General features: G+C 37.0%; 1 protein-coding gene across 2 annotated transcripts; it reads right to left on the bottom strand.

Annotated features, from left to right (window-relative positions):
* Positions 1 to 336: 336 nt before the first annotated feature.
* LOC139150970 (uncharacterized) lies at positions 337 to 24,972 on the bottom strand. Of its 2 annotated transcripts, XM_070723457.1 has the most exons (16): positions 24,792 to 24,972; positions 23,880 to 23,956; positions 23,174 to 23,284; positions 21,572 to 21,676; positions 20,405 to 20,533; positions 12,488 to 12,605; positions 11,478 to 11,602; positions 10,552 to 10,741; positions 8,602 to 8,730; positions 7,829 to 8,015; positions 7,322 to 7,434; positions 5,192 to 5,323; positions 4,252 to 4,494; positions 3,611 to 3,754; positions 1,768 to 1,902; positions 337 to 1,125 (listed from the first exon to the last, which is right to left on the bottom strand). In XM_070723457.1, the coding sequence occupies exons 1-16, from the start codon at positions 24,955 to 24,957 to the stop codon at positions 710 to 712; spliced, it is 2,520 nt and encodes an 839-aa protein (XP_070579558.1). In that variant the 5' UTR covers positions 24,958 to 24,972; the 3' UTR covers positions 337 to 709. The 2 variants fall into 2 exon arrangements, with proteins under 2 accessions (XP_070579558.1, XP_070579559.1); XM_070723458.1 differs by lacking the exons at positions 11,478 to 11,602; positions 12,488 to 12,605 and having other exon boundaries at positions 24,792 to 24,970.
* Positions 24,973 to 25,207: the final 235 nt, after the last annotated feature.

Raw genomic sequence — 25,207 nt, 5'->3', positions numbered from 1 at the left:
CCCATGTCAAGAAATAGCATTGACGTGTACATGTACTTCGATGAAGCTTGATCCTGATTATCACTGACATTCAAAACATACCTTAACATTTGCGTGTTGTTTTACTATTCTATACTGAAAGCGTTTACAGCAAGCCAATTTGGGCAATGTGTTTTATTGAATACCTCGATGTGAATGCAAATCAGTGTAGTGATATCAATAGGAACATCCGGGGAGTTGGCGGGCCTTGTGAACGATGTACGTACCGGCTTCCATAGTTACCAGTCCGGTGAAGTCCTTCGACGTCAAAATAGACGTTTAACACTCGATGTAAAATATCCATGCGCGCACTAAATATTAGCTTTCGTTAAAATCTGTTTGATGCAGGTCGATAATGGTAAAACTGTTTGAGAACGCCCCGCATGTAACTAAATGTCATATAGCATTAACTGCAAAGGGACATGTAATAAAAGTATGATTGCCTGAATACATGGGTTTATGTGCCCTCGCAGCAGGAGACAATTTGCCCACCTGGCGTCTGGCAAATTGTCACCTGCGCTCGGGCACATAAACCCAAGTATTCAAGCAATCATACATAATCCATACTCAGGCTTTGATTCTTGGAAAGAATTGAATTCAGACATCTTCTCCTAAGGAAAAAAAGCAATCTTGCGTCAGTTGATCAACCGAAACAAATATACTACAACGTAATAAAGGGCTATTGGCCAATTTACACTTCATATTCATGATTATTGAGCTTATTATAACGAAACTTGTCACAGAATAACATCCGTCGACGAAGGGCAATCATTATCCTCCTCGCGTAGCCTCGATCAGGATGTTTTCTTCGTTTTCTAACTGCGCTTTCAAGCTCGTTCCAAAACTTATTTTTTTGTTTTTCTGTTCCATTCTGTGTCCATTTTATGCAAGTTACAGAATCCAGAATCCTCTTCATTAGAGGAGGTAGTTCAAGATGCATAACATCTTCTTTCATGATCGGTATCAGCCTTTGTCCGTTGTCCACTAATTTCCTCATAGCTGCCATTGTCTCAAATTGACACCATTTACTCTCTATGAATGCGGGAGAGAGTACTAAAATTGTACATCTACTGTTGTCCAATGCTTCTTCGATATTGTGAAATATACCTGTAAAACACACGTTTGAACTAAGACGTTTTATCCGGCAAACAGTCTCAATCATTTTTTTAATCTATACAATTGTCGTTATTATCATTACCATTGCGATTTTCCACATTGAAAATTATAATTGCGGTAATGATTTTTTTGATATTGTTGTATTTTTATCATCATCACCATCATCATCATTATTATCATTATTATTATCATCATCATCATCATCATCATCATCATCATCACACACCAGTGTTAATTCTAATCATAATACCATATACTGATTTAGCCCTAGAACTTTCTTAAATGCATTATATTATATATATGCAATTTATCATGGTAGCACAACGACAAGTAATCACCATACTGTATTTAGCAGACTTGCCTTCGTTTGAAGTCGTAGAGTTTATCAGAATATTTTTCGGTGGCAGCAAGATATACCTTACGTTTGCTTGATTTCGAGCACCTCAGCAGGAAAATATCAGACAAGGCACTTTCACTAGCACTGTATACAATTGTCCGCCTTCTTATCTTGATTTTATAATCTATGGTCAAACAGCTATGCTTCACGTACCCACGATAATTAGATAAGCATGTGGATTTAAACTGAAATATCGTAAATACATTCGAAGATAAGGGAATATATTTGGTACCTACTCAGACCGCCTTTGAAATCTCGTTGATGCAGAAAAAGCCTGTATCTGTCATCTCTCTCAAGATCTGTTAAAACATCATCGACAAAATCTTCATCTCTGCTGCTATATGTCACAAAAGCGTCACATTCTTTTTCATCTGTAGAATTGTTATAGGAACGTTATTTTGTTTATTGAGATCTTTGTATGTTTGTTTCGCTCACCTGTGCTTTAGGACTGTATTTAAAAACATCCATGTTTTAGTAGAGGATATCAGAGAGCTTCCAGTGACAATAAGGGGTGATCCGTAAGATTTTCGGGGTATTTTTGACAAACCTGCCGTTTGGGAGGGCACAGTTTGGAAACTTAACCTGAAGAGGTTCGCATTTTTGCGTTTGCTGATTTTATGAGTTACATGAGTATAGGGCAGGAAATTTTGATTTCATCCAAAAATGTCGATTCACAATACCTGACAGTCTATGAGGCAAACTATTAAAATGTTTCCCAATTAAGACCTAGCTAAAAATATGCACTTGTAAATGTTTGACAATTGTATAATAGATATTTAGATGTGTAAAAAGGTACATTTTGGAATTGCACCCAAAATATCAAGTCCATTTGGTAAGGTATTAGCAGTTTATGTCCCACAAAAATGTAGCTACTCTCGTACACTTATGTATGTTGACAATTGAATATATATACTTGTAAATGTTTGACAATGGGATAAGAGATATGTACATGTATAAAAAAGCTAATTTTGAATTGCACCCAAAAAAATTAATTGACTCTACGTTGAACTTTATTTGGTGAGGTATTAGCAATTTATGTCCCATACAAATGTAGCCATATTCGTGCACTTATGTATGCTTACAGTTGAATATATGTACTCGACAATAATTGAATGACATGTAACGTGTACAACAAAGAAACAGATGTAAAAATTGAGTGTACATTGAAGTCTGTTGGCATACTACTAATATTGTTTTCCTTACACGACTAGCAATATCTGCTAGATAAATTTTGTTAGCCCAAGTGTATTTTCTTCACAGCCCATATTATGCCTATACGGTGACCCATTATAGGCAACTGTTGCTGCCATTCTCATGCCCAAACAGTAACGGCCAGGACTTAGTGCTCACAAGGACAAACAGTGGTCAATAGATTTAGCGATCGATGTAGAGCTGAAGTGATGGTCCCTTTTTTGCACAATTATGACTATCAGTCATTCAATTACAGTCTTTCAATTGGATGATATCAGAAGGTTTATAACAGATCCTTTTTCTGTCTTATTTGATATGATGTCAGTATGATTTGCATCATGCATATGTTCCATTATCCAATCTCCCACCACAATTTTTCTCACATTAAATATCATTAAATCGAAACCATTATAATGACGTTTATATATTGAAACAGAGATAGTTACAATGAAGAAAATAAATTGGGAAATGGTTGAGTTGTGAAAATTCATGTTCGGCGATTTTTTTGCAAATAAATAGAATTTTGAAACATAGTATCAACGGCGAAAACAAATATTCTGATATGAGTTAAAATCATGAATTGATGTTAAAGTTATTTATCGGTAAATGTGGAATTGCATTTCTATAAGAGCGTATGACTTTGACGGGTGATATGCAGCAGCAGCAGGTCAAACGTTTTGTTGAAATACATGATATAATATTTGCACACTGAATACGCCTGCAACTTTGCGTTTTACGGTTTGTGATCTGTGAATGACCACTAATTGGCATACAATTTATGGATGTATTGATGCATGAATTATGTTGATATGTTAGTCTGAAATTGCTGTGTTATTATACTCATTGAAAACAGAGCGTCTGACAAAGAAATGAATCGTGAATACGTACTGTCATCATATTCTTCGACGGGAAGAGAAAATGCCAGGTAGATCTTGAGCCTGTACTTATAACCGATGTAAACGAAAACTGGTACAAGAATGATAAATACAAACACCGCCAGTCCTCCAACTTTACGCCCGTCGATTGGTTTTGCTGACAAAATCACAAACGGCGATAAAAGGATAAATATTATGATCGAGGTTTTGGTGAGGAATGGCAATATTGAATAGTAACAAATTCCATAATTTAATCCATATAAGGCATTAAATTACCATCTAGGAAATTCATGAAAAGTCCTTTGAAAAAGTGTAGAACTATCAGCGGGATCGTAGTCTTAATGCAATACTTCAAAGGTTCTTTTTAAATCTCCCAAAACTAAAATTAACTAAAATTAACTATTTCGTCTGCAAGCATCTTGCAGACACTGCAAAGTGACAGGCTAACTTGCGAGTAATGTTACAATGAATTGCTGACAGCTGTTGCCTCTTCACTCTCAGTCATATACCTTCACTATGAGAATCTAAGATCTCCTTTAATCATGATGAACGGGAAATTTCGAAGTTCTTGGATAAACATCGAGCTTGATGATATTAAGTGAATATTAAGTGAAGAATTAAGTGAATAAGCTATTTGTTAAGAATTATTCATACCAAGTACGTGCACATTAAATTCGCAGGAAGCCATGTTGTTACTGCCATCAACTGCTGTGTACGTCACCAAAGTTATTCCGATTCCAAATGTGTCCATTGGTTGGTGTGAACTTGTAATGGTTAGGTTTTCTGAGTTATCAAAAGATTCAGGTTCGATCCAGATGACAGTCGCGAAGTCTGTGTCACGATCTACGTACTGGGTGATGTCTGACGGGCACGAGTTTATTGAAGGTTGTATGTCATCTGTTGTGAAATATGATAATGGCATGCTTGTAGTCAGCATAGATGAAAACAGTTTAACTTATTTTGGATAGAGAATTATAATGACATTTTAGGTCTATGCAATCGTGCAAAGTCTGCAAAAATTAAACTGTTATTAAAATATCAACAATATATCGGGATATTTTTTTCAATGAGTATTCGAAAGAGGAAAACACTTTTGCTAGACGTCCCTGTTCAAGCGTAAAGGGTACCCATTCACTAATGACTGATATCATAATTGGTATTCTGACTTTGAAGAATATCAACAAACAAAAAGTATTTTTATTATCATTTGTTACGGTCCGACGTTAATTTTGAAACTTTTGGTTTTCGAATTAGACTTATTTTAAATGATAGAAAACAGTTATTTTTCTTGCTGTCTAGTTTATACGAAATTGTGTTGTTGTCGTAATCTTCTTGTTTATGTGCATGACATTCTTTAAATATACGGTATTTATTTGTCTCCTGACCATTAAAAGCCTCTGAGATTTATGGAATACTTGTACTCCTCCAGCAAGCGCCACTTTCTTCTTTCCCAAGCTGGAGCTCAGGGCTATACTCTACACACATGATAATAATCAAAAGCGAGCCTATATTTAGTCAGAGAAGCTGATAGCAAAGGACGTTTTACAAAGAATATCTTTCCGCAGGTCGCTATGGCATTCCTGTTATCATTCACCTATTTGACAATGTGTTCCATTCCAGCCGTATTTGCAAATACACCCAAGATATCGATCACATGATATTGATGTCTGAGGATGACAACTGCAGGATGATTGACAAGTACGACCGTAGGTACCATCAAAACATTCTAGGAAAGAGTAAACAAAAATATACCTATTATTTATGTGCTCTCACAAATACTTAATGTGAGTTTCTGAGTTTTCACAATTTCCTTGAGGCAGGACTGTGACGTTGCAGAATAGATCAACAATATTAATAATTAAATCAATCGAGCTTCGTTTCTGACATTCGAGACTCGGTTCCTGAAGTGGTAACAATTCATAAGAGCTAATTAAATAATACAATCAATTGCTAGAGATAGTATCCCAACACAATTCCATTAAAGTTGACTGTTTACCTTTCTGTTGCAGACGTTACTCAGTGAGTATGTATAGTATACAAATGTCCTCATGGGAAATTACAGTGTTCGATGCCAAAAGCAGAATGTAACAAGTCATTGACAATGACATAGTCCCCACTTGTAATAGGAGTATTAGTCTTGAGGGGGCAGGGAAATGAGGTCATTAAGAAGTATCACTAAAGTGTATATGTTCAGATCTATGGACACATAGGTCTATGTCATTGTTCCCAATTTGAAACAAGAGGCATGTCTAAGTTATGGTTCTAAATCGGGAAAAAAGATCAAACCTCTAGCTGTATTGGCCAGCCAAGAAATACATATGTGCATAATAAATGAGGTACAAGATGTGACATCTTAAGGTCTATTATCCTATCAAAATTGAAGCGTAAAGAACTTGTGATTACTGAGTTATGCATATATATGCATATTCAAGGTCAAAGGTCATCAAGGTCACGTGACATTTTGAAAAAAAAAATTGTATTGCTAATTAATCCATATATGCCAAAATTCAGACCTCTAGCTCTATTGGCTTGCCCACAATTATATATGGGCATATATGGGCATATGCCTTATACATGGGAGTCTATGGTCTGCCTTATACATGGGAGTCTATGGTCTGCCTTATACATGGGAGTCTATGGACTGCCTTATACATGGGAGTCTATGGTCTGCCTTATACATGGGAGTCTATGGTCTGCCTTATACATGGGAGTCTATGGTCTGCCTTATACATGGGAGTCTATGGAGGTGAAAACTAAAAAGTCCTCTACCACGGCCAAATTCGATCGCATTGTGAAACAAATCGACGTGCATCTGTATGAGGTATGGTACTATCCTTGTACCAAGTTTGAACGAAATCGCTCCAGGCGTCTCTGAGATATCTGCGTGAACGGACGGACGCACGGACGCACGGACGCACGGACGCACGGACATGACCAAACCTATAAGTCCCCCCGGACGGTGTCCGTGGGGACTAAAATGATAGAGAAAACAGTATGAAAATCTCAGTAATACTTTATGGGTTGCCTGTGCCAGTGTGAAAATCTCAGTAATACTTTATGGGTTGCCTGTGCTTATACATGGGAGTCTATGGACTGCCTATACATGGGGGTCTATGGAGGTGAAAACTAAAAAGTTCTCTAACACGGCCAAATTTGATCGCATTGTAAAACAAATCGAAGTGCATCTGTATGAGGTAGGGTACTATCCTTGAACCAAGTTTGAAAAAAAATCGCTCCAGGCGTCTCTGAGATATCTGGGTGAACGGACGGACGCACGCACGCACGCACGCACACACGGACGGACGCACGGACATGACCAAACCTATAAGTCCCCCCGGACGGTGTCCGTGGGGACTAATAACGTTAAGACGGATTGGTTGAAGATTTTTACTTGCTTGCAACTAATTAAACATATTATTAATTTGACCTTCAAGAAATATTTAATGGTTGATGTAGCCACTGGGCTTCAATGGTACGTCCCAACCATATAAATGAGAGTGAAGACCTCAGGAAAAGTTAGTATGAAGATTGCGAGTTGCATGAAACTTGAGTAACGGACATGATAAATTTTTAGTTCAAGTAGTATGTTTCTATGTTGACATTAACGGTCGAATGATTGCTATATGAGGTCGGTACCTATCGCATTTGATACCATACTAACTTTTTAGTCTAAACATTTTTCGAAGGTATAGCCCTCATCTCTTACATTTTAAATGATACTTACTGACATTCACTTCGGACGAATCAATGTAAACATTGCCGTGTACATCTTGAACTTGACAAGTGTAGTAACCAGCCAAAACATCGACCATAGATTTGATCTGAAGTTGACTATAACTACAAAGAATTTAAATCATCATACACCAAATCTTAGAATGTATAATAACATACAACACTCCGAACATTGTCAACACAAAACTAATGAACTAATGATGGCTACTTGCATAGATAGATACATACATCCACCATCCATGCATCCATCCATGCATCCATCCATGCATCCATCCATCAATCCATCCATCCATCCATCCATCCATGCATCCATCCATACATCAATCCAAACATCCATGCATGCATGCATCCATCCATCCACCCATCCACACACACACACTCACACACTCACACATACACACACACACACACACACACATACATACATACATACATACATACATACATACATACATACATACATACATACATACATATGATTATTATTGTCAAATATCACCTTGTGTATCTCTGTTCTCCAAGAATGATTGTTGAACCATCGCTTTCGTCGACTTTGTGACCATTAAAATACCAGGTAATGGCTGACTTGTTATCCGTCTTAATGTTTTCTATTTCGCAGAGCAGCATCACTATGCTGCCATAATTGGCCACTTCCCTCTTTGGGGACACAACAATTGAAGGTTTTCCTGAAAGTTGAGAAATAATAATAGATGATATTATGATATTGTAACCGCTGTTTGGCAAAGAAGGGCACATCTTTTCATAATCTTAAAAAAAATCAAACAGTGATATGTAGCATCATAGAAGAATGCACTGACTTCAACAAATCTTGGTCTATGAGTACAGGATACTCTTGAAGAGGCATTGTAATGCCACACCAAGCCATTTGTTAGAGATCACCAATTTCACTTACTGCAGACAGTATAAAAAGGCCAGCAGTTATAACGTTTGATAATTTTCCACTATTCGTGTTTTATATGCCAATTGCAAACTTTTGTGCTACTTCCTAAAGTCAAGTAGAAACACCCCTATTTAGCTTGTCCATACAATTTTTTTACGTTTTTGATTACATGAAATTCCAATACTAGCCCGGACCAGGATTCACTTTGCAGCAGTTTGTACAGGCTGGGTGACAAGTTAACTACCTTAATATCAGCAGGCTTAGGAGATTTAATTTAAGAAAGTTTGGTTGACACTGAGAACTAATAGTGAAAAAGATGTACAGTTACTTGGCCTTTCATGAAGCTAACATTTTAAGCACTGAATACTCACGCATATCACATGCTGGTCCAAACCAACCTGTCGGGCATTGGCAAGCCCCGTTAAACACGTGACAGCTGGCACCGTTCTGACAAATGCACATTTTATCGCACTTAAATCCGTACATGCCAGAAGGACAACCTATTGAAAATCCAATTCATTCATGATAAACGACAGTGACTAGTCTTATATACAACAGTGCGAGGAATGAATAAACACAAAAATTGCACTTTAATTTGTGCTTATTTAGCGACCTTTTGAAGCGCGCGTCTAGAAAATTTATACAAAGGGTGTATTCTTCAATTCTGCAGAACTGATAATAAAGCGCCACTTTTTCGCTTTAATTTCCTGGAGAAATTAACAAAACTATCGCAACAGTTTTAGAATTTATACAAAGTAAACATTCCCGATACAAAACAAATTGGAAAAGTGTTACCTTTATATCGGATAGGGTCGTGTCACCATTATAAGTTGAAATTCTTCCAAAGCAGATACAGTGTGTAATCAACTATTTTGTACCAGCATTTATTTCTAAAACATTCGATAGCAACTAGAAATAATGGTTGCACATAATGCTTTCTTCGTTAAAACATCAACATTTCTAAAGTACTGATTTTAGCCGAAAGGTGGCAAGTTTGCTGAGTTTTGCAACACTTTCTCACATTTGCATAGCAGTTTTCAAATCGGATCATGCATTAAAGTGGCACTCCCACTTGGTAATATTTTTAAAACACATTTTTTAGTGCCAACGGTCGATATTTGACGTGGCGACTGCGCGCGGATCGCGAAATATCGATAAAAACATGTCTTCAAAAAAGTAGAAGTTTGAATTCCGGTGGCCCACCTAAATTCAGCTTCCGAACATCGAACGTTCGGCACTGGGGCCAATGTCAACTAAGCTATGGAGTACGAGTCTACACTGACGCTGCTGTACGCCACAGTACCACTTGCGTCGGTGATCGGTCATGCCCGGTGGCAGAAAGCTGAGTCTTACTGACTCGGTGAAAAAACGAAAAACAATTTTTGCTGATTCCACCAGAATTTGCATAGGTGACTAGCCCATTACGTGCGGTTGATACATAGCGACCACCGCGTGGTATGCATAGATGCATACCACGCGCGCGGCGAACCACACGTACTGTGTGGCAGACGACAAAATGTAGTCATCGGAATCAGCTAATATTTTACACGTAAAAACTGATGTTTATGTGGTATTGGTTAAAAATGTAATACAACTGATTTAGAATAATGAAAACGACAAAAGCTAAGTTTTCAAAAACTGACCTGTGGTAAAGGCATAATACTGTATATAAAGTTTTCGCAGTGGGAGGTAAAATTGCGTCATTCGAACTTATTATGGACTCCCTAGAATATCGTCAATCAGCACAACAACAAACCTTCGGGGGATTTCGAGTCATAATCAGAAACGATCGTAAAACTTCGGGATGTGAAAAATACGCTCGGGAAATGACATGTTTTTATCGATATCTCGCGATCCGCGCACAGTCGCCACGCATTACAAAAATATGTTTTAAAAATGTTACCAAGTGGGAGTGCCACTTTAAATCATTAAGGCTAGACAGTACACTCCTTTTCACGTTTTACTCGAACTCGCATTGTAAACTGACAGGAAACTTATGGAAGTTGTGAAACCAGTGACTAAGCGGAAAGGGTACCAAGCTCGCCAAAAGTATTGATTTTCGTTGAGCAACTGGTCGGAAGCAAAATATTAACGGGCAAGCAGATTAGTCTTTTAATGGTTATTTTTCCTCTCCCGCGTTCCATAATTAGACTATTGCGGTAGGTGCGTAGCCCTTTTTCCCGTTATGATACAAACAAACTAAAGAAAATCGTCATTTTAATGGGAACCAGAGACTGGTTTACCCTGAAACATAGTAAAATAATATCAATATTTCTCTGGCCATAATAATTTGTTTAGTAAAATTTCATCAGTAAACTTACCTAAAACACGTATGTCGAGTTCTTTCGCTATTACTTGTTCATTTTGAAAATAGAGTGAGCATGTACTGACAAAGAACTGCTTGCTTGTGTCAATGTTGTCAATATCAGCCTGAAGTAGACTGTAGTGGCCTTTCCTTGCCTTTTGGCGAAACCAGTAGGGACTAACAATGGCATCGGATGGAAAGTTTGCCTGTCAAAATTGCAGGATGTTATCAAATAATTGACATTTTACCTCTATACACGTTTTACTGCGTATATTACTTATTGCATTGATATTGTGACGGTACAAACAACAACAGCAATGATAATAGTAATTAAAGACATTATTAGTAATTCGGCCGATGTAGAGTAGGGGAGAACTATCTGACATGGAATGAACGGCTTTTGTTTTCAAGCGTCAGAATGTTACTTTATAACATTCTGCATGTGTAACTATTTGAGGCAAAGTACTTCCTGTGCAATTATGGTATTACGCCCTGTGTCTTATCCGGTTACCATGATTGATCGACAAGTGTCAAGTGATTGCAGCAAAAGTGAAATTACGTGGTTCAGGAGATTTTTGCCTCTAAGTTTGAAGATTTTGCCCACTGCGGACGTATTTGAATCGGAAGCGCATATTTCGTTCAGCGCACTCAAAAAATTATCGATCACTACTTGTTTAATTTTATTGAAAATACACACCTTCGAAAAGGCACCGTGACTTAACTTAAATTCAATCAAAAGACAGTTCTTACAACAGGACTGCAATTTCACAATATACACAACGAAATAATGGGGAAATTGAGTTGATAAGGGTGCGTATTGTTGACTGACTATGCTCTACTTTCTGGACACACGAAAGTATGTGTCCGGTAAAATAACACGAACAAGTAGGCTAATCGAGAATGATATAGTCCCCTATGAATCAAGGCAAATAAACAACTCACTTTATCGTAATATCGATGGAGATGTACGGGCGGAAAGTTATCATTTGAACAGCGTGTTGATAGAACCGTCTTATCCTCAGGAGGAAACACATGGTCATTCATTTCAAAGAAAACTCGAATGCCACCTATATAAGAGAAACACTATAAATTTAGAAATAGAAAAGGTTTGTTCCCCATTCTTTTTCATGTCAGTCTAGGTTATAGCTTCGTCAGTTGTTTCTTGTTTGATGACACAAATCAATAAAACTGAAATGTTGACAAATGCCTGGCAATGACAATATTAATTTTATTACCTCCAGCATAGGCCGGCAATATTGCTCATGAAACATAGAGACTAAATGATCGAGTCTGAACCTTCATTTACCCAAAGTTAGAACCATGACATATTTATATGTTTTTTTTTCTATCGTATGGTTCTCAAACGCTGTACGTATCGAGATTGACGTTTACAGTCAAAGCATACCTACAAACTAAAACACATTCGCTTCTTTTAAGAATACTTACAGTGTACGAATAAAGCATTTTGATCCGTACCTTGCGCGTATTCAAGTACTGACGTATTGACACTATGAGATATTACCTCTATGGATATATATATATATATATATATATATATATATATATATATATATATATATATATATTCTTCTCTGGCTTTGCATCATTCATAAGATTGATCCTCATTACCAATAACTGATTCCTAAGTTGGTGACTTGTGTGCGAGGCCCTGTAGAATCCCGCGGGATCCTTAGGTTGAAAGGTTAGGTGATGAGTTTAGCCGCCTTACTCACCATCAACGCACAACGAATGAAAAGCCCCATCTAAGAGTCAGGACCGCCCACATTGGACCGACTGATCCATTAGCTCAGTTGGTAGAGCATCCGTAATGTCTACGGGGGGTGTGGGTTCGAGTCCCGCATGGGTCACTTTTCATTCACCACTATATTTTATATATATATATATATATATATATATATATATATATATATATATATATACATTGTACTCACATTGATTATTGTCCGTATCGGCCTCTACATAACTAAGTTTGGGTTCGTCAGGCCTTTTGTACACTAGCTCGTCTGCTGGAATTTTCTCTTTCCCAATATACAATCTCAGAAACGCGGGCTGACATTTAAGTAAATGTTAAAATGTGTATCACAAGTCATGAATGTATTACCGTTGTCTGCACCAGGCAGTTCGTTACAGTAGCCTGACATTGCGAATGATAACATAACTTGTGGCAAACTCATGACATTTCTATTGGTCGATATAATTGACAGATTCCACTGGTTTCATAAAAACTAAATAATAATAAATAATTTTTATTTTTCTATACCGTAAATCCATAAAATGCTCTAAACGGTTCACAAATGTAAAAATATAAACAAACCTTTGACACTAAAAAAACATGCAGACACAGGAAAATGTATAAAATCTTAAAAAGACAATTAATTAAAAGCTTTGCGGAAAAGATGCGTTTTTAGACGTTTCTTAAAACAATCGATGGTATTGCACATTCTAATATCAGCCGGTAAATCGTTCCATAAACGCGGAGCGACATGGCTGAAGGCCCGTTTGTATATGAATGAAGACCTCGTAAACGGAACCTCAAGCAAGCCCGAATCTGAAGAACGTAGACGGCGCGTATTACTCTTGGGTGTTAAAAGGTCAATGATATAGATAGGCGCAAGACCATGAAGTGCCTTAAAAACCAGTAATAAGACTTTGAATTCAATTCTACGCTCGATTGGGAGCCAGTGAAGTGATCTTAAAACAGGAGATATGTGATCATACTTGCGGCAGCCAGACAATAAGCGAGCCACGCTATTTTGAACTAGCTGTAATTTCCGTAGTAAACATAAGGGAAGCCCAAGAAACAATACATTGCAATAGTCCAACTTAGAAAAATGAAAGCATGAATGAGCCTTTCAAGTGACAAACGTGGGAGAAATTTACAGATGCGAGCTATATTCCGTAAATGGAAGTATGCACTCCTGCATGTGGATGTCACATGCCGCTCCATCGTCAATTGGCTATCGAGAAGAACACCAAGATTTTGACAACTGGCGCCGAATTCACGAGGGAGCCGCCTATTGTAACATCCACAGGCCCGAGACGGGAGAGGGAATGCCTCGTTCCAAAGCAGATGACCTCCGTCTTACTGTCATTCATCTTCAAACGGTGACTCAACATCCAATACTGCACACCCCTGATACAATCAGAAATCTGAGCAATGGCGGGTGCCGAGTCATCAACCTCAAACGAGATGTAAATCCCCGTATCATCCGCATACAACTGATGTGAAACACCGCGATCAGTGAGCAATTCAGCTAATGATGATGTGTATAGTGTAAATAAAATGGGACCGAGTACACTTCCCTGGGGAACCCCACATTCCAATTTTTTGGTGGCGGACACAGCACCATTGAGAATTACACATTGATCACGGTTCGAGAGATAGGAAGAAAACCATGATAGCACATTTCCAGTAATGCCAATTGAACGAAGTTTGTGTAACAAAAGATTATGACTAACAGTATCGAAGGCTGCCGATAAATCAAGCATGACAAGCAAAACAACTTTCTGTTGACCAATAGCACAAGCGATATCATTATGTAAGCGGAGTAGAGCGGTCTCAGTACTATGATATTTTCTGTACGCAGATTGACGAGGTACATGTAAATTATTGACATTGAGATGGCTCTGTAATCGGGCAGCTACGACTTTCTCTGTAATCTTTGATATAAATGATAAATTTGACACTGGTCGATAATTGTTTAAAACATCCTGATCCAATGATGCTTTCTTCAGAATTGGAGTGACCATTGCCAGTTTCAGACAATCAGGAAATTTTCCTGTCGACAACGAAAGATTGATAATTTTGAGAAAAACAGGGAGCAGTGAAGAAATACAGGCTTTGACCAATTTAGTTTGCAATGGATCCATAAAACTCGACTTGTTTGGGCAGTTCATCACAATGCGACGCACCTCATCAGCCGTAGTAGGTTCAAAGTCGCCCCATTTAATGTCCAGATCAAAGCCATAGCTCTCGGAGGCAGTGATAACGTCAGTGTCAATAGCCGGGAATCCAAGCTGAATTTTCTTGATTTTATCCGAGAAGAATTTGGCAAAAGCCTCAACCTTCTCAGACGGGGTTGTATCCGATAAGGGATCAACACGAGTGTCCGACCCTAATAAATTCGATACGGCGCGAAACAGACGTCTCGAATCAGAGGTACTGTCCTCAATCATGCCCGTGTAGAAGTTCGTTTTTGCATCATCAATCATCGAATTCACATTATCACGCTGATTCACAAACATCTGTACCATAAGTCCAGAATCTCTCCACAATTTTCATATCGTCTCCGTACTTGCTTCGCAGCCCTGATGTCATCATTATACCATGGCGCCTCACTGGGGCATGTTTGTCAACAATGCACTTCATGGGCGTTGTGTATTCAGACACAAGGTGATTAAGGTCATCAATGGATGCTGTGTCCGAGACAAATTGATCGATGTTGGCTGACAGGTTATCAAGTTTTATTTTCCGAATCTGATGATACGATATTTCTTTGCCACTTACTCTGGTTGGTCTTGATAAATTGATGACAAAAAATACTGGATAGTGATCGGGAAAACACATGTCTATTGGTAAAACATTTGCCAACAGGTCAGCATCAATAGAGCGAGCAATGATCACGTCCGGTGTATGGCCTTTGCGATGTGTTGCGCCATTGACCAGCTGGACGAGGTCGAATGAATTAAGTAAATCCAGGAAACGCTTACCCTCTGAGGACGATGGTCATCCAGGTGAATATTCAAATCACCGCATAGAATGAATCGGTTGAACTGGATTTCATGAAGGAAGGATTCAAATTCCTCCATAAACATCGCAAAAGAGAAACCATTCTTTTTGGATGGAGGTGGACGATAGATTGTATGCACCATAACACAATCCGATATGATACGTAACTCAACAGACAAAGCTTCAAAGGATTTAGCAAGTGTAGCTGTTTGATTTCTCCTTGAAACACCAATACTATCCTTGTAGATAATGGCTGTGCCTCCACCACGACCTTGCCTCGACTTCTCCTGTATTTTATAAGGAGGTAAGATCTCGGCTATGACAGGAGCATCACGGCAATCACCACTTAGCCAGGTCTCAGTTAGCATTAAAATGTCAAGATTGTGAGAGATAATAAAATCATGAACTAGGGTAGTTTCTTGTTGATGGAACACGGATTTAATAAGCAGGCTGTAATGTTAACGTTCTTGTGGCTTTGAGAAGGAAATTTGTTGCACAACTGAACGTTAATCAAGTTCTGATAACATACAGTTCTCTGCGGATATCGACTGATAGATGATCTCGATGTCAAATGAACAGGAATGTAACGATTTGTACCAGCAGTTGTACCACGCCTTGTTGACCGTGATTTACATATGTTTAGATATTTTAGTTTGTGCCATACGGTAGAGTCAAGTCTTCTTTGATGGTAATCAGCATTCACAGCTTTTCTTATGCTAAAGAGTGAAAGTCTTGTGTAAAGTAGGGGACGCATTCTTGCCTTGTAAACAATCCAAAAAAAGTCGACCAGGTGTATACCCGAACCAGAGTCTTCGATAGGAGCTTGCTTGGTGTGGTGGTTTGCAGAACGTAAAAAAAGCACGGAAAACGGATCAAAATTACGACGAAAACACCACAAAACAGAGCCGAGGACAGTCCAGTACTTTAAAAATCCACCAGAGGAAACTGGAGCGACACAACGTTAAAATAGACATAAAAATTCAAACCGTTCGAAGAGCCGAAGTGAAAAACTAAAAGGTAATATTCAATATTCTTTTCATACTATATATGAAGTTCCAAAACTTGTAACCTTTTAAAAACGTTATTTTCCTTGGATGTGAAGTAACACACAACTTTTAAAAATCGACCAAGAGATCTCAGAACTGGTCAGTTTCTTGACAGGGGAAGGGGAATTTCAGCGGATACACACACACACACACACACACACACACACACACACACACACACATATATATATATATATATATATATATATATATATATATATATATATATATATATATATATAATTTACATTATATAATGCGACATTTATGAATTCTCAGTCGCAGGCATAGGAGTTATAACATTGAAAATTTTTAATGTAGTAAAATATGGTATTTTTGAAGAGCCATGAATGTATGTAACACTTTCTTTGCATACCTAGTCCTAAACAGTTGTACATGAATTAATGTAAGTCAGTTATGCAGAGAGAACAGCAGTAAACCAAAGCCTTACGTGGGTAATTAGACTGTTACCAGACATAAGTCGAATGTTGAATGTTGATAAACCCATGCTTTGCTCACTGAAAATCAGTGTTCTCATATGTGGGCAAATCTTTTTGGAAAATGGACATTAGCTTTATCGTTAAACATTTTTCTTGATTTTTATTCTGTATATTACCGACAAAAAATGGTCAGAGTTCAGTTTGTCAACGTCATATATATATATATATATATATATATATATATATATATATATATATATATATATATATATATATATATATATATTTGTGTGTGGGGGGCTATACGTACATGTATGCAGCCTTTTTTCAACAGGCTTTTAACCCATTCATCGTCATTGTGGACCTCTAAAGACAGGAACACTGCGAAACGGTTAAGAGAATACGAAAAGGTGTAGTTCATAATATAGAAAAATAACAAAGATGTATTGTCATAAGTTACAGCTATTCTCCCTTTTGGAACAACCAAAAGAAGACCTGATTAATTATCTGTCTTTTCATGATAATCGAGGAATAAATGAAATGTTTTCTCTCTGTGACTATACATTATTTACATTCTCTGTAACCATTCTTGAAATTACACGTTTATAGCAAACTAGCTTCTAAGGTATCGAATATGAACTTTTCTATCGTGGTTTTCTCTGTTGCCTTTTGAATCACTGTTTAATGACAGGATTAAAATCCTTTTCAAACAAATCATTGCTGTGATTAACAAATAGATTCACGCGCTTATCAAAACCACGGACGGCAACACTGAAAAATGAGCTTGTTTGCTTGATTCCAATTACAACTCCTGACAAACTCTGAAGAGCTAGTTTTAGAAAGAGCTTATAAGAAAGGACATTTTTTCTCGTATTGACCTTGAGAGCCAGATATGACAACAACCTTTGGTTAGCAATTATCATGTTACTCCTGAAAAACACACCTTTTACTTGATAACCTGACACTTGGGGGAAGAATCATCTCAAAACTGATGTGCATCGATGAAATAAAAATGTCTTGATATTTTTACTATGTAATATCAATGTACCATGAAACATGGTTTATGTTACTTTCTCATTCAGATCTCACATGGCGAAAACGGACTCGGATCAAGCTTTACCATGAACATTTCCAAACCGTGGATACCTCATCATCAAAATCATTATAGGATGAACCCTGCACACAGGCACACAGGAATCAACCCTCCTGAGGGACTGGACATAAATTACAGGGGGGGGCCGGTGTTTTTCGAAAAACCGCTGCGTAAAAAATAGTGACCCTTCAAAAGTTCATGCACAAAAATTAGTGACCCTCCCCCTTATCCGTGCATGAAAATAAGTGACCCTCCCCTGTTACTCAATACCCCCCAAAAAAACCCGCAATGTGTTAAAGACCCCCTTCTTACTTGCTATACTTTTTAAGTCGCCCCCGCCCCCCGAAAGGAAGGCAAAATGTGGCCGATATAACGCGTTGTCCAAAAAATATCAAATCATATGTGTGTTATTCATGTAAATGTACTTTGCTTGAAGTGGCAGGTAAAAAGTGCATGCCTGTACAAAAAATGTAATTTTTAGATTTTATCGATAATGTTGATTCACTATACATGTAGTCGACTATAAGAAAACTACGAACGTGTATTTTCCAGTATAAAACTAGCTATATCTGTTCATATACAGATGTTTAATAACTGATATAGATATACTTGATTAGCATGGGTTGTTTACAAGTGCACATGTGAACAAGATATTTGATTTTGGAATTTCTGTCAAAATGTTGATTCACTATACATGGGAGTCAGTATGACAAAACTATACATGGGAGTCTATGACAAAACTGTCGAAAGATTTTCAGAATTAAAAATTTGCACTATTTGTGCATATATGGACCTGAATAATTGACATAATTGTGCTTGATTAGAAGAGGGTGGTAAAATGTGCATCTGTGTACAATAACTTTGTTTTTGGAATTTTGCATAAAATGTTGATCCACTATACATGGGAGTCTATGACAAAACTGTAAAAAAAAATTTTCAGAATTAAAAATATGCACTATTTGTGTATATATGACCCTGAATAATTGACATAATTTGCTTGATTAGAAGAGGGTGGTAACACATGCATCTGTCTACAAAAACTTTGTTTTTGGAATTTCGCTCAGTGAAATGTGGATCCATTATACATTGTAGTCTATGAAGAAACTATGAATAATTTTTTTTAAATACAAAACTTGGCAAATCTGTGTATTTATGTATGCTTGATTATTGATATTTATGTTCTTGATTAGACTAGAGTGGTTACAAGTCCATGTGTGTGCAAGAAATTTGATTTTGGAATTTCACCGAAATGTTGATTCACTATACATGGCAGTCTATGGTGAAACTCTATGAATAATTTTTTTCCAATACAAAAATAGGAAAATCTGTGCATCTATGTACACTCAATTATTGGTACTAATGTTCATGATTAGACTAGAGTGGTTTCAAGTCAATGGTTGTGCAAGAAATTTGATTTTGGCATATCACTTAAATGTCTATTTACTATACATGGCAGTCTATGATGAAACTATGAATAATTTTTTTCCAATACAAAAATAGGAAAATCTGTGCATTTATGTACACTTGATTATTGGTATTAATGTTCATGATTAGACTAGAGTAGTTTCAAGTCAATGGGTGTGCAAGAAACTTGATTTTGGAATTTCACTGAAATGTCCATTCACTATACATGGCAGTCTATGATGAAACTGAATAATTTTTTTCCAATACAAAACTTGGTAAACCTGTGCATTTATGTACACCTAATTATTAGTATTAATATTCATGATTAGACTAGAGTGGTTTCAAGTCAATGGTTGTGCAAGAAATTTGATTTGGAATTTCACCAAAATGTTGATTCACTATACATTGTAGGCTATGAGGAAACCACAAATAACTCATAGGTTATCTGATCCTAAATTGTTATTCAAAAGTTGTTCGACCTGAAGCTTCCAGTTGTTATTGATGACACTATGCACTATTCTGAACAGTTTGTATTCTGTCAATGTCCTCAAAAAATTAAAAAATGTACATACAGCGACATGAACGTTTGACACCGACCTATACCCAATGTATTGTCAATGGGAGAATGATGTCAAATAAGTAATCTCCCACATTGTTATTGAAAGAGTCATTATAGGGGACAGTTATGCACAATAGTGTTGAATAAGTAGAAATCATGACAACTTAAATCAATGTGGCTGCTTGGATCATCAGTACATTGTTTATTATACCTGAAATTTGCGGCTGAAGGGCGCGCCGAAAATGGTAATGGCAGAAAATGAAAGTGCCAGGAGGTATTTTTTCTTTTTTCAGTATTCCATAACGTGCACATGCAATTTCAGCTTTGATGCATGAAAAAAGGTGACCCTCCCCCATAGGCTTGCACAAAATTTTATGACCCTTCAAAAATGCTTGCGCGAAAAATGGCGACCCACCCCCAAAAAAACACCGGCCCACCCCCCCCCCTGTAATTTATGTCCACTCCCTGAGACCTAAGAATCTGACCAGTTCCTTAAAAATATAAGCGAAAGGCAACATTTAACAAAATATGAGAAAAATCAATAATAATCAGAAAACAAAAATGCGGGTTTACATACCCAGTCGGTGTGTTCATGCGGTCTGGTCTCGCACGTTTTGTTGTAGACTGGAGGCCATTTTGCAACGTCAACGACGATGACAACCAACGTGTAAGATGTATTACCTTTGCCTTGGGAAATGTTTACAGTCTGTTACAATCAATAGAAAATGTATGAAAGAAAACTACGGGCAAATTATGAAACATTTCAATATCAGCGAACAATACCAGCAGTATGAATTATTGTTCAAATATGGTGCTCTTTACAAACGAAAGAAATGCTCACTTTAAAATGCATCTTGAAAATAATTCTGTAAATATTGAAAATCCTAGTTGGGGACCATGAACAATTAGATGTCTGATTTGATGGAACCGGAGGAAATTGCAAATTTGCCATAACAGTCATTTTTCCGCTTCTGTGATGTCAAAGTCTAAGTGATGTTTTGGCTGGAAGAGGTTGAGTACATTTTTCAAGTGTCTTGTCGACAATAATGGACACTGCGCCATCGTCGGTTCACTTCTGTAAACTTTGAGCTTCTTCTCGGAACCAAATTAAGTCCGACAATACCAACTGCTTAGTAGAACACTTGTGTAGTTACATTGACATTTTGAAGTAATTTTTGCGGCTATTTTTTATGACGAAAATATACAAAATTAGGGCTGAGACCAGAATTAACAATGGGGAGGGCTAGTGTCAGGATCATTATATATCTTCATTACTTGGTCAGGAATCCAACTGTTTCTTTCAGCGTCAAACATCAACTCCATACTTTACGAGAATGTGTCATAAAGTATATGAGCAGTATAAAAGTAAAATGATATACTGTATTTCTGAAATATGTATCTTAAACGTGCATTGGAATATCTATTTTTCTCGTCATCTTTCTTCCCTATTTACCCAACAACATATATGAAACATAGGGCTGAAAACCCAAAAATATCGGAAACTGAAGCCGCTCTCCACAATTCAGGCCCTTTTTACATAATCACACTAAATTTTATAGACACATTACATATTAGCAAACAGAGACATGCCAAACTTTTTTCCAAACTCCTCCATCTATACCTACAATATCGTGTAGTTTATAGCCTATTATCGATGGTCCTCTCACATCTCTTATTTACATAGCAAATTTACGTTGCTGCTGTTTTATCTACTGTAACACACAAAATATTATTTATGACCTACCGGAAATGACGAAATGTACAGTTCATAAGTATGATCAATGTTGTAGTCAAGGTACCCAGCAAGGATGATGTCACCACTGGTTTGCACTATTCTGAATCGTCCATACTAAGTAACAATAAAACAATGTAATTCATTATTATTCATTATTCATTCATTTCGAAATAGCTCCATGTGAACGACCACATTTAACAAGATTGGAACTAATTCGGGATAGTTGGATGGTGAGGTGATGTTTTTTTACCTTCAAATCTAAGCTCACCTGGTCTTCTTTTTAAGTTATACATTGTTTTATGAATAATTTGCAATATTGCAACATTCAGCTGTAGGGCAACTAACACTTTTGAGAAATTTGAAGAATATGAAGATCCAATTATCCCGAAATGTAGTAGTTCACAAAGGAAAGTAAAGTTTCTTTTTAGCGCTTACTATTGAAATGAGGGCTTTAATTAATGATCTGCTATCCTTGTCATCATTGACAGGACAGTTTTCCAGCAAACATGTTTAAGGTTAAGTACGACCAATTACGTCAAAATTGAAAAGCATTGTCATTTTCGTGGAACTTTGCACAAACACTTTTAGAAGTTGTGCGAGTGTAAAAATTAAACTGTCGTTTCCATGGAAACTGTCATTAAAGTGGCGTCTTTAGAAATAATTAAGAATGACATAGTTCACTTTCACTAATTAAATCAATTATACAACGCTTAGCAAATTAAATAATTTTAAAAAATACCAAGACTTTAGATGCATATCTATTGAAAGTTTAGTTTTTATTTTTGCTAAGATTTTAAAATTAGTATCAACTACAAAATGACGATATCAAAATTTTATCACTACATAATTTTCGAACTGTCTTCCTGTCGCTCTCAATGATGTCATTTTGACCAAACTTGGCCGATCAAATCTTGACATTATAGTGATCAGTTTGCCGTATTCATAAAATAGTGTCACCACGCTACTTTTTGAAATATCTCTAGGTAAGTTTGTAACCTGCGCCACGTAAATGGGAAGGGAATATTAATTTTTCGCTCATATTCGATAAAAATCATCTTCCTAGGGGTCAACATAATACAAGGTCGTAGATCACATTTATTTCTAAGACATCTGGTCTAAAAACTTGGCAAAGCGCAATTTCAACAATGACAGGGGATGTAAAATATGTGCACTACAACATGACCCATTTACGGCAAACCGGGGTTAAATTGGCGCAGAAACCTTCTACAACGCGTGCGTCCGAATTCGTCGTACTTTAACTTAAGCGTTAAATATTATAGAAGTTATTTCGGAAATTTCGCACTGTTTCAATTAAAGGAATATAGTCGTCGGAACTGCGCCTGTGCGAGTTTCTTGTTTACAAACAATGTATTTCGTGCAAGATATCAAGATGCAGCTATTCATCATTGCTGCAACATTTAAATTATACGATGATAGATTATGACAGACATGTTTTAACTGTCATCAATCACCATTGTGCCTTGGATACATTGTTGCCATGGGTCGCATGGGTCCCATACGACCTTTGAGCGCAGTTCCGACGACTATATCCCTTTAAATGAGGAATAAGAAAGTGGAATTAATACCATTGATCAAAAATTGTCTACGTACTTCATTTCCATCCTGAATTTGATATTTTGCGTCGCCAGCATCACTCAGATGTACGTGTTGGTTTTTGACACTGGCTTTTGGTGAAAATACCACAGTGCCTGGTTTTGTATCCTAAGAGAGAGAGAGAGAGAGAGAGAGAGAGAGAGAGAGAGAGAGAGAGAGAGAGAGAGAGAGGAAAACAGACGGATAAAGAGACTTGCAAATGAGTAAATGTGCGATAAAATACCAGAATTATTTAAAAGAAATCAAAATAGTGAAGTTACAAGAGTCAAATAGTCCTTTTATTGATTATTTCCATTGTTATTCACTATGTCACATGTTGTCGATAATAAAATGTGTTCGTCCAAAGGTCACTGTGGTAAATGTCTACTCATGGTAACGGTTTTGACATTAGGTGAAATGATTATCATTAAAGATGTGTTCAGTTACTGATCATTTTGACAAGTAGGACGTCAAATGGCATATTTAATGAGTGTTAAGTGACTAAAGACTTAAGTCGTCAACTTCCCATTTTACCTGTATATGACATGAGTCTGCTTTTGGACGCCGATCTCACTTTAGCAACTGCCCCTTGTTGTGGAATTTGACAGCAAAGCAACACATATCCACGAGCTGCGATAAAAGGCTCAGTACAAGCACGTTCTCAACCACTCCTCATCGTCGTGTAAACCAGCAGCTTGATAGAAGTTTCATAATGTAAACCTACCTCAAAAATCATAATTTTATACTGTCCTTCGTCAAAATTTTCGTCAGTAGACAAACTATCATTCAGTTCACCATGATCTGAAAGAATATGATGTTCTTGAAAACGAAAGAAGATATCCGTTCTGCGAACTGCTAAGTTAATTATCTGTCAGGTTCATTTCTTACAGAACCTCCAAAATTTTGAACGGCTCCCTCTAAACTTGCCTTATGTGATTTTGGGTCCGTGCAAAAACAATTATTGTTGTCTTGATGAACATATATTTGCGTACTAGGCTTATGAAGTCAACGTTCACAATGTATAACGCCGCTTTTTGAATGGCTATTTATAGACATGTGCCATAAATAAAGCCCCAATTCTCCACGCAAACAACATACAAACATACACTGACTATGAGGGAAATATACAGACAAAATCGATGTCTTTGCACATCTGTTTTTCACGATAACCAGATTTAAATGTTATCAAAACCACATTTAATCTTTTGTCATATACACTACTATCCTGTTAACATTCAGTTGAAATGTGGAAATTCAGACGCCGAAAAACATACAGATAAAAACATCAAGACAATTCACATGACAAATGTAACAATCTGAGGTAGGTAAGGGTCAGCAACTAATTTGCTTCCCTATATTTTACTTCTCAAAGTTAAACTGGTGATATTAAGATTGTAATGCGCTTGCTTGAAGCCTTTGTTTTAAGCAATTTCGTGTGGATAGTATGCCATAACTTGAGTGTCAAGTGAAATTAATCGGCTAGTGTTCATGACAAACTTAGTACAAGTCAAACTTGTTGATTCTGAGACTCAATGACATATCAGTATAAGAGACTGCGAGTCAGGCTACAAGACGTTCTATTTAAGATCTATAATGATACACAGCAACAGACTAAACAGGTAGTCCGTTCACTTACCTTGGGATATCACGACTGCCGAGTTTGCCACCAAATACAGGAAACCTAAGACGATCTTTACATTTGTCATCATATTAATGGATACCAAGGTGCACACTTTAAACGTTCCCCTGCCAGTCACCTTTTGAACAATGTCATATGACCAACAATATTTGTTCAGTTCCATGACGTCATTGGGTTGATATGTTTACGACCTGTCAATAGATCCCTAGAAAGATAGGGTGGAATGTATGTTTCCAGAAATGTGTACAATCTTTATCACTGGTTAGAGTACGTTTTGTAACATTGACAACTTCATTATTGATACACCTTTCAGTTTTGATGTTTTTCATTCAACCCGCACTTTTGTCCGGTTGTACGACCCTCCGAGACATGTTGTTTTGTTTATATTAGCCCCTACACATAGATATTCGCAG

The sequence above is a fragment of the Ptychodera flava genome, chromosome 15, assembly GCF_041260155.1.
Source record: "Ptychodera flava strain L36383 chromosome 15, AS_Pfla_20210202, whole genome shotgun sequence".
Classification (NCBI taxonomy): Eukaryota; Metazoa; Hemichordata; class Enteropneusta; family Ptychoderidae; genus Ptychodera; species Ptychodera flava.
This window is presented reverse-complemented; position numbering and strand designations above follow the sequence as displayed.

Excerpts from the sequence above, each read along its gene's own strand:
- LOC139150970 (XM_070723457.1), bottom strand. The coding sequence starts at position 24,957 with ATGGAACTGAACAAATATTGTTGGTCATATGACATTGTTCAAAAGGTG. Across the intron at positions 21,677-23,173 it reads AAATTCAGGATGGAAATGAA|TATGGACGATTCAGAATAGT; the intron begins GTACGTAGACAA and ends ATTGTTACTTAG. Across the intron at positions 1,903-3,610 it reads CGTCGAAGAATATGATGACA|ATGAAAAAGAATGTGACGCT; the intron begins GTACGTATTCAC and ends ACAATTCTACAG.